The sequence below is a fragment of the Amblyomma americanum genome, chromosome 1, assembly GCF_052857255.1.
Source record: "Amblyomma americanum isolate KBUSLIRL-KWMA chromosome 1, ASM5285725v1, whole genome shotgun sequence".
Taxonomy (NCBI): domain Eukaryota; kingdom Metazoa; phylum Arthropoda; class Arachnida; order Ixodida; family Ixodidae; genus Amblyomma; species Amblyomma americanum.
In genome coordinates, this window is record NC_135497.1 from 391367887 (window position 1) to 391380903 (window position 13017).

Genomic DNA, 13017 nt, shown 5'->3' on the forward strand with positions numbered 1-13017 from the left:
ACGTCTCCATGAGCATGAAAGACACATCTTCACCTCGTTGGGAGGAATAACAATGTGCTGGCTTTTGGAGTTGGCTCTTATTAAACTGATCGAGATGCAACCATTTCATTTTCCCTGCACATGCAGATTTCAAACTAAGAAAACCCTGACATTAGATGGTGAATTCACATATCATTAAAGCTTCAGGCACAAGTGTTAAATAGATACAGCGAGAACAACAAGTATCTTGCACCACTTTTCCTGCACTTCCATGTGGCTGAGTGGGAGGCAGGGTAGTAACAGAGGCACACTGCAATGAGACGCCCATTGGAATTTAAGAAAGAGAAGAGACGGCAGTCTTGGCAAAGGAATGTTTATCCAAAACGTGTTTGTATATTCGAATGTACAGACCGATATGCAATCTCTTCAGCAAAAAATGTAACTTTGTATATATAAAGTGGCATAAAATGTACCCTAGAGGCACAGAATTCTGTGGTTCACTCAAAACAAAAGTGTTGCTTACTAGAAGACATTGCACCTTCTGGGTGGCAACCTGCATTGGCTCACATACTCTGATGGTACACGGCATGTTTCAGAATGACTGCTTGAATACAAAACAAAATTACTTATTCTACCCATTCATAACCCTAGTTTATAAGCACAATGATCGCCTATAGTCCCGGTGGCCAGTGTGACTTAGTTCAACCAGTCGTCATCTTCATATTCATCAAAGAGTGGTGGTGGGGGTGGCTGTGGCTTCCAGGACTGAAAAATGCATGAAAAACTTAATAAGAAAACAACAGAAATCTATGGAACACTAATAGCATTGCAAGCTCACGGTCGCCCTGTTTCATTCTCAGCCATCACAGCCTTCAAAGGCACTAGGTTGCTCATAGTGCTAAACATTTGAGTATTTTCACAATGCTGCTAAGAACAATAGTTGAGAAACAAAGAACATGCAAAAAAAAAAAAGGCTGCGACACAACATGTACTGAGCCAGAAAACTTCATTAGTGAAATGCAATAGTGCCTTTCTGTTAAGCTCCTTGGGAGCCAACATTCAGCAACAGCAGCATGTTAGTGCCACAAATGCTTTGCTACATGAATGTAAGCATTAGTAGGGATATGGAAAACAAAGGGAAAACAACGTGCAGATGAAAATTCATGGCAACAGTGCGGTGTCAGTGAATCTCTGTTCTCTGAGAACCACTGTGTGGCAAACAAAACAACAGCAGCAGTTGAACAAACACCAACATAAGTGCCAAAATACTTGTGCAAGCAAAAAAGAAAAAAGAGTGAAAGGGACCCGGTCAGTTTATGCAGCAGAGTCCCAAATGGGGCACAACTCATAATTATAGCAGACTTCTGTTAGGACAAACTTCGTTAAGGCAAATTCTCGGACCAGACAAACACCGACATCATTTCGTTGGCCTCCCATTAACTCAATGTAAAAAAAAATCCGCTCGAGACGAACTGCTCCACGTGTCCTTTGGTTAAGATGAACTTACACAATGACTGCAAACCACAGTAACTCCGACAACATTACTTGCAGAGTGTCCGCTCAGCACTCTCAAGGCATACACACAAGAAAACAAAAATAAGAAAAAAAAATGCTTCCCCACAGATTCCCGCGAACATGCGGGGGAAGCTCTATTGAGGGCAAGCGTTCTTGCGGGAAGGAGTTCTTGTGGATAAGCTTGCGTTTTGTGCGGTAGGCAGGGCACTTTCACACCTGACTGCACATGGTGCAGAGATGACATAGCCACATCGCTACACCGCACGCACCATGTGCCGCACGTTGTCCCTAGTGGATGAAAAGGCGCGGGTACGCCTGCTCATTGACTCTTGGCTTAAGTAGTTCTTTAACTGACATGCCATTGCAACAGCTTCCCTGCAATGCAAAAAACCCTTAACCAAGGCGGCACGGCTCGTCCCATGGGCAGAAGTTTGGCGCACTGCTGGAGACTTTTTCCCTGCATGCACCATGAGAGCAGCAGCTTGACACACCTGTGCTTTCCCTCCTGTCGAGACTACTACGCGTGGCAGGTATATTGCACCTGACAAACAGTGGCTTGTCAGAGCTGCGCTTAAAGGAGTATAGACAACAGGTTTTGGTTGCATGTTTTCTTCTTCACAATGATGCGCAAAACATTAATATACTTGGATCAACATGTGATATTTGCCTATGGCCGCTAAATAATTTATAATTGAATTTCTTCTGTCATCTGTTTTGGCTTCAGTTTTAACAGCCAAGCGATGGCTATGATGTCAAAAGTCCATACCAGTCACAAGAAGCATGAGAAAAATTGCTATATAATCGCTGCTTCTTCACTTGTTGTGTTCCGGCTCTTGATTGGTTGGTTTATTAGGTTTAACGTTCCAAAGCGATTCATACTTGACAGCGCTTGATAGTCTGCGCTTGTGTTGTGTCTCCTCGTTCGCTTTTGTCCTCGTTTTTTTGCGCTGTCAAGTATGAATCCACACCAACTAGCCCAACTTTCTGTTCTTATTTCCAAAGCGACTCCGGCTATGAGGGGCGGCGTAGTGAAGGGCTCCGGAAATTTCGACCACCTGGGGTTCCTTAACGTGCACCGACATCGCACAGTACACGGGCACCTAGAATTTCGATGGAGGCGAAATTCGACCGCCGCGGCCGGGATCGAACCCACGTCTTTCGGGTCAGCAGCCGAGCGCCATAACCACTGAGCCACCGCGGCGGCTCTTGCTCACAGTGACACCAAACACTCAAACGGCTGCTGAGAACATGTTTGCATGAAACTTCGTATGCGAGCTACATGTAGCAATGATTAAACGGAGAGCAAACGGTTCACGACCACAGGCCGTAACGGGGGCTAGTCGAGACATACAAAAACAGTAATGATGATATACCTGCTGCTTTATTTATTGTCATTCCAGCTCCTGGGGCGGACGGGCTTAAAAGAGTTTTAGTGAATTAAAACAATAAAGAAGCGATGATATTGCAGGTTTTTTTACGCCTCGAGTGAGCTGAAATGACTTAACGTCAAGGTCACGAAATGACCTTTCAGAAGTACACGGGCCTCTAGAATTTCGATGGAGGTGAAATTCGACAGCCGCGGCCAGGTTTGAACCCGCGTCTTTTGGGTCAGCAGCCAAGCTCCATAACCACTGAGCCACAGCGGCGGCGTTCCGGCTCTTGAGAAAGGCTAGCTCAAGTGTTGTAAATAAAATGACGAAGCAGAGATTGCAGTTCTTTTCATTCTTCACGTGACCTATACAGAACTTTGAAAATCATAGCCATCGCATGACTTCTGAAACAGATAAGAAAACAGGTGAGAAACTGGCCTGCCATGACGAAGGAGTTTTCAATGTGCATGGTAGCAGACTTCCAGATTTTTGCGATGGGTGCATCGGTGCCGCGTGTGCATCCACCTTCGGAGGGCGGAAAAACGCGTGGTACACTTGCTCGTGGAGTTGGTAATGTTACGCACTGTGGAAGGAGCAAGATAAAAGAGTAAAAAAAATTGGCGGCGGTTTAGTTCTGGTTAAACCTGGAGTGACATGATAGCTACAGCTGGCTGAGTGGAACTTGCTCAGTTGAATTGCAAAGTCAGTCTTTCGCCGCTCCGTTTCTCTGGGCGTTCCTCCTTCATCTTCGTCCCACTTGACACGGCGCATGCGCACAGCTGTTGCAGCTCGGTTTCGGCAGCGTGCCGCGCCGCCGGCAGCAGCAGCTGCTCCGCATCACGTGACCAACCACGTGACCAGCCACTGCGCCACACCACCAGCACCTGCTCCGCACCACGTGACCAGCCACTGCGCCGCGCCACCGGCAGCTGCTCCGCACCACGTGACCAACCATGTGACAGTGCAGCCATGGGGTGGCGGCGCCACCACCGCCACACTGTCCTTCCTTTTTTTGTAGCGATAGCTACATTACGGTAGCATTTCGAGCCTTCAGTGTGGCGGTGGCGGCTACAAAAAAAGGAAGGTTGTTTCAGACAGAAGAGCTCGGAGCCGGAAGGAGAGAAAAAAATGGCTGTGGCTCAACTTGGCTCAACCAGGTTATACGGAACGAAAGGCAATTGAACCAGTGACAGATGTCAATGCGGAGACGGCAGCATCCGCTGCCCTTTTCTGCTTGAGATACTCTTGTTGCCTGTGCCGCTGCTTCTCCAGACATACCTCCCGTTCTTCATCAGTTTCATCAACTCGATAAGCCCGCTTTCGCTACTCTTGTTGCTTGTGCTGCTGCTTCTGCAGACATATCTCCCGTTCATCGGTTTCATCAACTCGATGAGCCCGCTTTCACAACTTATCACTAGCCAACACGGCTTCATGACGCTCTGTCATAGGGATCGCTAGAAGCAGTTCGGCGCCTCCAACACTCAGTCGAAGAACTCGTCCCGGTGACCGGTTCTGGCTTCATGTCTCTGCGGTGTCTAGGAGGCGATCGCTGGCCTTTATTCAGCAAGAGCTAATCACGTGTTAGTCATGTGACACAATTGCGAGAGTGAGCGGTCGGAGCGGTGGTAGGCGCAGCGGCGGAACGAGCGGTAACAGGTGCGACCAGTAACGTGGTAACGTCACAGCCCCACCTGAGGCGAGCCTCCAGTTAGAGGTCAAATCCAACCGTGATTTCACCTTCAGCTCTGCATGCGAGAACTGGAGCTTTTCGCTCCAAAACAGAAAATTACAAACAGAGGTCACGGTGGAAGAGAGAAAAAGAGACTCATGTCAAAAGAAAAAAAATCCAGACTAATGTTGTTTCTTCAGAGGGGATGATGTAAACTTGTTATGTGCCCTCGTTGTTCAGCTCACATCATGCATAGTGCAGTAAATGCTCTCTTTGCAATTATCCTCTTACTGCTAAGATAGCTTATTCACTGCTCTCATGATACAGATATTTGGACGTGCCTTGCATGTTCATGCATATTTTTTGGGGGCACTTCTGATAAGACAGAGAAATTTTCATGTCCCTTCAAGTTCGTATTAAAGGAATTTTACTGCTGTACTTTCTCTTTGTGACATCACTGCATTAGAAGTTGTGAGCAAACATGATGTCTGTTCACAAATACTGCAAGCCTCAAATAACTTTTCATGTACTCATAACATAAAAAAAAACTATAAAAAATACAATTAGTTTCAAGGACTGAGCTTATTTATGATTGTTGTATGGCCAATAACACATGTATGCAACATATTCAGAGCAATGCCCCTCGTATAGTGTGTACACTTACTCTGCAGGTGTGATGAGTTGTACTTGGAATGCGCATAGACTGGCAAGCTACACTGCAGATGTGAATGAATGTTGGTTAGGTCACATTACCTTAAAAACAAAACCAAATAATATCCCAGATGGAAACTAACAGGAGTGAAAGACAGAAAGGCATGCAACAATTAAAATTCCAGAGCGTCAGACTGCTGTTACTGGAATTACACTTTAAAATTTGGGGTCTAACATTTAAAGCAATGCATGAAATAGTTTTATATATGCTGACCAAGTTATGCTGCTAACAGTAGCAGTACAACAGCCAATCTGTGTGCACGGAGTTCTGCAACTGCTGCCAAAATGCTCATTTCACTTCTTGAAGATGAGCTTAAGCCAACAATTCTACCCATATCCACTCTCTCCAGCACCACAGGTATTTCAGCTTAGTAGGATCAAACTGGTGTGTGCTTTGTGGATGCACAGTGGGCAGCTATTTTCCATGAAAGAAAAAATGTTTGTGATGCAGTGAATGATTAGAAAAGATTAACTATATTTAACTTTTAGATATTCATATAAAGAAAAATTGTGATAGGGCTTGCTAAGAAAAAAAAAAAGCAATTCTGTTGTTTATTTTGTTTAGTGTGTACACACTAATGTGATGGGTACGAACCCCGAATAATATAGTCCGTTGTCGCATTGTCTGTTTACCTAGCATGAGTGCTCCGTCTTCCAGAACTGCCCGCTCTTCATTATTGTCTACATGGCACTAAACCAGTGGTTTTGACCTGAGCAAGATCCTCTTTTGCGTGACCGCAGCTGGCCTAGCACGAGCACTCCATCTGTCGTCACTGCCCATTCATCATCCGTGCTTTCACACAAATTTGAATGTACTAAACATTCTCTGTAGTTTTTTTTCCCCTCAGAATAAACAAAAATGTGCTAGAATTAGAGCAATCTCATACCCACATGACTGGGTAGTGATGACTTACAGTGAAGACACTGCCCTCGCACATACTTTGAACGAAGTTTGCCCCACGCTACCAAAACACCATAAAGCAGAAGCTCAACAAAGCCTCTATGGCAGCTATCAGTTGCTCCTATCTGGTTTTTTTTGCTCTTCCAGTGGATGCGAACAATGCTGACACTGCTTCAAGAGTTGATGCAGGCCAATCACTGCAGTCCTGTACTGTTGAACTTCTGCAGACACATTACTAGGGCAAAAGATGATGGTGCAGCTGCTATCCAATTTCTACTGTAGTCACACAGCCTACACAGTCAATGGGGTTGTGTAGTACAGGGTTTGTTAAAAACCAGCTTGAGGGCAGTGTTATCATCATAGACAACCACCTTACCATGTTCGATTGTTTTAAAATCTCGCATGCTCTTCTCACCTTGAAGATTTGAAAATAGGGGCATGCGAATGCTCGAATTTCGAATACGAATTGAATATGTTTGATATTCAGTTCATATTCGGTTTGAGAAATTGATTTTAGAGAGTTTCTGAATATTAGGAAATCGCCAAATATTTGCCAGAGATCGAATATCGCACCGACTTTTATAAATCCGACTATGGTAAACCACAATATCTGGGCAAACTGTCCGAAGGATCGAGCATTTGGAGGCTACTATGCATGGACCGTGTGTGAAATTCCGCAAGTGGGCTTTCCCACAATCACAAAGAGAAAGCATGCAGCTTCATCTTTGATCTTTACATATTGTGTTGCTTAACGCTCATACCCATGTCATACATCCTGTCAGCTTCACAACTCTCCTACAGCTTCGCCATCTTGTTTTGGTCAACTATGCTACTATGCTAGGCACGAAAGGCCACTTGCGTAATTTTGTATGAAGCTCCCAAAAGGGCAAGTCAAGGTGTCACAGTAGGTCAAGCAATTAGGTAAAAACCCCGCCTATTGCATGGTGCATTGTAACCTGCACACATTTTCAGTGTGCCTATCAGCAGGCGGAATGACAATAGTATGGCCCCTATGGCTAGGCCAAAAAAAAAGCCTGGCTGTGTAGTTTCGGTTTCTGATTTCGCCGCTAGCCGGCAGCGACATCAGCTGCTGGCCCACACATTCACCGGTCATCTGGACCCACCCGTGTGTGGCCTTCGGGCGCTGACTGGCCCGTCGCTGGTCATTTTATTTTTTCTTTTTAAAAGCAGCTTATGGTTTATGGCTTATGGCTTACAGGGGTTTAACATCCAAAAGCGACCCAGGCTATGAGGGATGCTGTAGTGAAGGGCTCCGGAAATTTCGACCACCTGGGGTTCTTTAAAGTGCACTGACATCGCACAGTACACGGGCCTCTAGAGTTTCGCCTCCATCGAAATTCGACCGCCGCGGCCAGGATCGAACCCGCATCTTTCGGGCCGGCAGCCGAGTGCCACAGCCACTGAGCCACCGCAGCAGCCTTTTAAAAGCAGTGTTGCCGTTCCTACGCCAACATGCAATCCCATCGCTTATGTTCGAGTTGTTCTTCCAGCACACCGAAACTGAGCGCTCTTCATGGGCCTCTGTGTTTGAGCGACAGAGCTTTTTCCACAGGGCTTCCTCGCATTATCAGAAGCTTTTGCTTTTTTCAGCGGTGCGGGGCATTGTATAAATCCACCTTCGCATAATCTTGGCATCTTTGTCAGTCCCTCAAAATTTGTATGAATGAGGTTTTACTACCCATCATGTTATTTTTAGTTGCCAGTCATGTTACAATTCATGTATTTCATTGTGTCAAACATTTTGCATGACCACATTCCAGTTTGCATACTATTGTGCAGTCTAATCAAGTAGTATACATTTCTGTGTACAGGTGCGGACAAAAGTAAATGGAGCACACTACTGCCTTCAGACATTTTTTGCACGCTGCCCAATAGAAACTGGCAGCTGTGGTATGTACATGCTGATAGTGGACACTAGTGCGATTTTTCATGGACAAATAATGTTCATGTCCCATAGAGAACGCGTGATTCCAATTTGAAAATAATAGTGTGCTCCATTTACTTATGTCTGCACCTGTACATTATGTTTTTTATAGGGTGCTGAGTCAGTGTAGTTTTGTTTATTTCAGTTGCAAGGACCATGCGTGAAAAAATAAGGGCAACAACATCTGCCTGTTTATCTTTTTCTGAAATATTTTTTCATACTGAACAGAAGATATTCGACTCATATTCAAAAATTTCAATAATCACACACCCCGAAATGAAATATATTGAAACAACTGAAAATTGAAACCACATTTCTTTCTCCTGGTGTGTTTCTTTTTAAAAAATGTGCAAGATGTACTTGTGAACTTCGGTTTCTTGTTGTGTATATAATTTATTGTTTATTTATTTAAACAAATAATAAACAATTCACCAATAATATAATTTACCATTTTTTTTATTCCTACTCTTGATGTTTTCATATGCGTCTGCTGCCCCAGACTGGCGATGTATTGTATGGATTGTCCTTTATTGTTGTACAGTGAAAGCTCGTCGTTAATTCGAACCTCGATAAATCGAACTTTCGGATAATTCGAACTACTCTACTTGGTCCGGCCAAGCTCCATACAGATCTGTGTATAAAAAAGCCCGTTAATTCGAAAGCGAGCCGGTTCCCCTACGGATAATTTGAACTACGCGCCGCCCCGTCTGGGTGGCTTGGCACACAGCACGTGACCAAAAAAAAAAGCGCCTCCGCGTACTTAGAGGCTGCGCACGCGCTAAACGGGGAGAGAGGATGAAACCAGATAAAATCTAGGAAGAGTGGGTAAAGCCTAAATGGCGCCATCACCAGTGCTGCGGCCGGTGGCTTGGGAGGGCACGGGTTGGCGAACGCGGTGGCGGCTGCCTACCCTCCTTTCGGCGCAGCCTCCGAAACCCGGAACTACCTACCGTACATCTACCGTAATGCAAATGGTTCTTGTCGGTTTTTTCGAGGGCATTCGATAATTTGAACATCGGATAATTCGAACTTTTTCCCCATTCCCGTGAAGTTCGAATTAACGAGCTTTTACTAGTTAATAGGTTTTAATAGGTTAGTTATTGTATATTTTTGAGTACTCGGTGATTTATCTGTAGTATAATTTCAGATGCTTTCACATTTATGCATTTACTGATGCCCACCTGCTTGGTCTTTTCCCAAGACTGCAGTATACTGCTAAATAAAATAAAATAAATAAAACATGAAAGCTGTTTTAGGAGGAACAACTGCACTGGGTGTTTCTGAGTGCACACTACAACCTTTAGAATGGATTAGGTTTATGGAGGTTTAACGTCTCAAAGTGACTCGAGCTATGAGGGATGCCATAGTGGAGGGCTCCTGAAATTTTGACCACCTGGGGTTCTTTAATGTGCACTGACATCGCACAGTACACGGGCCTCTAGTATTTCGCCTGAATCGAAATTTGACCGCCGCGGCCGGGATCGATCCCGCGTCTTTCGGGTCAGCAGCCGAGCGCCATAACTACTGAGCCACCGTGACGGCCCTTTTAGAATGCAATATTTACATTTAAATTAAAATCTGCCATTACCTAATTCCTCTAAATTGTCAAACATAAAATACTTAAACTGTACAGAATGGCTATTTAAGACACATTGGCTGCACCTGCATAGTATACATCACATTTTTTTAAAGTGTAGTCCTACTTCACTGAAACACCCAAAATATGGGATCTAACTACTTTTGTACTGCGAAAAGAAAAGCAGTAGACAGCAGTTCTAAAGAGCTTTCCCTAGTGACAGTGATGGTCTAGTGACAGTTTTGAGCATGTTTATCACCATGGAAGTAAATGTACATGTTTTACATGCAATGCAGTGGGAAATGCACACAAGCTGTGTTACTTTCAGACCTGCTTTCACTTTGATGACATCAATTACCCCTTCCATGTTGGAGCTATCACTGTGAAATTTGACACTCAAGTGCACTTCAGTTAGTCTGCCACGTAAACTATCTTAACTAAGTTCAATTCTCAACTGCTAGCTTTATATGCGTAAAGGTCTCATAATTGAAGTAGCGTATATTCACAAATATCCTTGCATTACGTCCCCAACAAAACTACTTTCATGAAAGAAGTTGAAGCTATGGCTTCACATCACCAGCAGAGCACTTAGCTTGAAACTTGAGCAAAAACTGAAGAGTATTAGTTTTAGTTCACAACCCTCAGAACTCTGTAAATAAGCCTCCAAATGCCCCAAACATATGGGAAATTGTATCACTTACTGTAACTTGCAGTATGGTATAATCAGAGAAGAGAACCGAAAATAAGCCGAATAAAGTGCATTTGTTTACCTTTTGGACATGAGAGATGCCTCATTCGCGTCATTTACCATCAACAGAGTGCAATCAAACAGTACTGGTAAGGACTGACATAATCGTCATTTATAGAGGTCCAGAATTTGTGTATCACATTTCTGCAGCACAAGAGATGTGATATGCATAAAAAAAAGAAAGACAGGCTGTGCCACAGAGAGAGGCAGCAGGCAAGGGCAAGTGTACGAAAGCACAGGCTGCATAATGTCACTCCAACACCTACGTTTCCTTACCTTGCTTAGCAGTACAGGCCATACCTCAGAGCCAGCAGGCTTACAAAGAGGACGGCCAAACTAAGCAAGGTCATCCAGAGAGGAGGAATGTTTTGTCCATACACACGACTAGCCTGCCGCAGCGATGCAAGAAAGGACTCCTACGCATGAAAACATTGAAATTTAATTCCCACTCTTCCTGCTGGAAAGTAAAAAGTGCAAAAAAAAAAATAGACAAGACTAACAAGAGGTAGCGGACTACAAAATAACATGGTGCAACTTTGACACTGAGAGAAGCAACTACAGCTCAGCTTGCGAGTGGTCCCACCAGTGATCCAAAGAAACTCAAATGTTGCAGGCCAGATAGATGTTTGCAGACCTCACTGCAATGGAGTGCGACTGACGATACTACAAAACTTGCCCAGAAAAGTGAGCAATTTGATAGCACTAAATTTAAAAAACAGCAATACGCTTTCTTTCAGGGAAGGATTGATGTGGGCAAATCATGAGGTGCTGAAGACAGATTAAAAGGCGAATCTTTCAGGAATGGATGAAAAAAAGCAAGCTTTGCAATAGCAGCATTTTCCCGCAAAGCAAGCTAAAAAAAAAAAGGAGGGGGCAGCCATACATATCGTGTTTATATACCAGCTGATAGCCTAAATGATATGATGAAATTTTTTTGGATCACCAGGACTGACACATTCTAAATTATAGAATGCAAAAAATTAATAAAATAAAATAAGAGTTTGCTCAAATGCTGCTGTTGCCATTTGCCACTAAAGGACCACATCAGTGCAAAGTCAAACTGAACAAGTTGTGATAGTGCGTCACTGCACTTATGCCTGTTTGGTATAAGTGGCGTCAGAAGCAAACAATATACGTTTCTGAAGTGAAAGTGCCTCAATGTTCAACCTTGAGTAATTAATGGGCACACACAGCCTACACATGAGCACCAGAGTGCTACATATTTATATGTGCACTGACATGCCGTACTCCCAAAGCCTGGACACCCTGGATGACGGTGTAAATGGATCGGGGAACTGTGACGCAACTGATTACTTGTGACGCAACTTGTACGAGTCACGATAGTGCAACATGCTGAAAAATCAATCTGGGGAAAGTAATGCTATGTGAGAAGATTGTGAGTGCCATATGCTACCATGGAGCCTTTGTCATGCTACTATTCTTCAAGCAGCTTTACTGTTATATAACAAAAAGTTTAGTACAAAATTTTTAAACCTAAAGCAGAGGCAGTGTATTCAAGAGTGGAAAAAAAGGGTTCCTAATGTTTTTCCAATTAGAAGCCACCACAGCCAAGTTGCAATGCATTAGGCTTAAGCTTACCAATCAGACTGGGCAAAGCTGAAGGCTTATTCAAGCAAAATTTGCTCTCACATTATTGCATAGAAGTAGCACTTTTGAAGCAAGGGTACCAAGCACAAATCAGTGCTTACCAACTTCGAAGTGAAGATTGCTAAACTGCCCAAAGATGTGGAGTGGCAATCCTGTCTAGTTTATTTTTTAATAAGGAGAAGACAACTACCACCAATTCACAGATCTAATCTTGGTCTTGGTTCCCTAGAACTGGGCCAAACTATGAAATGGTATACTGGTTGGTTTATGGGTTTATGGTGGTTTAACGTCCCAAAGCGACTCAGGCTATGAGAGATGCCGTAGTGAAGGGCTCCGGAAATTTTGACCACCTCGGATTCTTTAAGGGGAGACTGGTCTTTGGGACCAAAAAACGACCCAAAAATCAATTTTTTTAAAATGACATTTTTGGAGCCCATAGCTATTATTCTTCAACTCTACCAGTTTTCTCCTCCAGGAAATCGGTATTTTGACCATAATATTAAATATAGATCACTGTGTGGGCTCAATTTGTTCAGGAGCAGGCAATTTAACACCGTGAAAATTTTGGACACCTGGCTGTCTTAGTACGTCAATATCTCAACGTCTAGGACAAATAGACATGTCATACTGTTTGCTAAGGGAAGCTGAAGGCACAATGTATGCAATAATCGAAGCACAGCTGTTCAATCACGCTTCAAGAATTTGTAATTTTGCAAAGTTTATCGATACACGATATTCACACTTTGAATGCTGCTATTCTAAGTGCTGTAAAATTACTAATGAGGGCAAAATAGAAAAACTGCTTTGATTATTGCACTCTTTACTCACCATACTATGTAGCCATGGGTTAAAAATTGTTTTTTATTGAGCCCTTTTTTTTGTACCGAGGTACTAATAAATTACTAATTAAAATTGATTATCTTAGGAACTAATGAATTAATTAAAAAGCAATTTCATATTTGAAATCAGTATAAAAAACTGAGCAATGCAATACA

The 13017-nt window shown here is 43.5% G+C and overlaps 1 protein-coding gene across 7 annotated transcripts in view; it reads right to left on the reverse strand.

The window, feature by feature from the left end:
• Window positions 1-336: 336 nt before the first annotated feature.
• Window positions 337-13017, reverse strand: part of LOC144115712 (FK506-binding protein 15-like) — a 119715-nt gene continuing 107034 nt past the window's right edge. For 4 of the 7 annotated variants that reach the window (XM_077650187.1, XM_077650185.1, XM_077650186.1 and 1 more), the window contains exons 26-27: window positions 10691-10830; window positions 337-744 (exon numbers count right to left, since the gene is read on the reverse strand). In XM_077650187.1, the coding sequence (XP_077506313.1) occupies window positions 10696-10830 (135 nt within the window). In that variant the 3' untranslated portion in view covers window positions 337-744; window positions 10691-10695. The remainder of the gene's footprint in view (window positions 745-10690; window positions 10831-13017) is intronic. The other 3 variants (XM_077650190.1, XM_077650189.1, XM_077650188.1) reach the window with 1 other exon arrangement.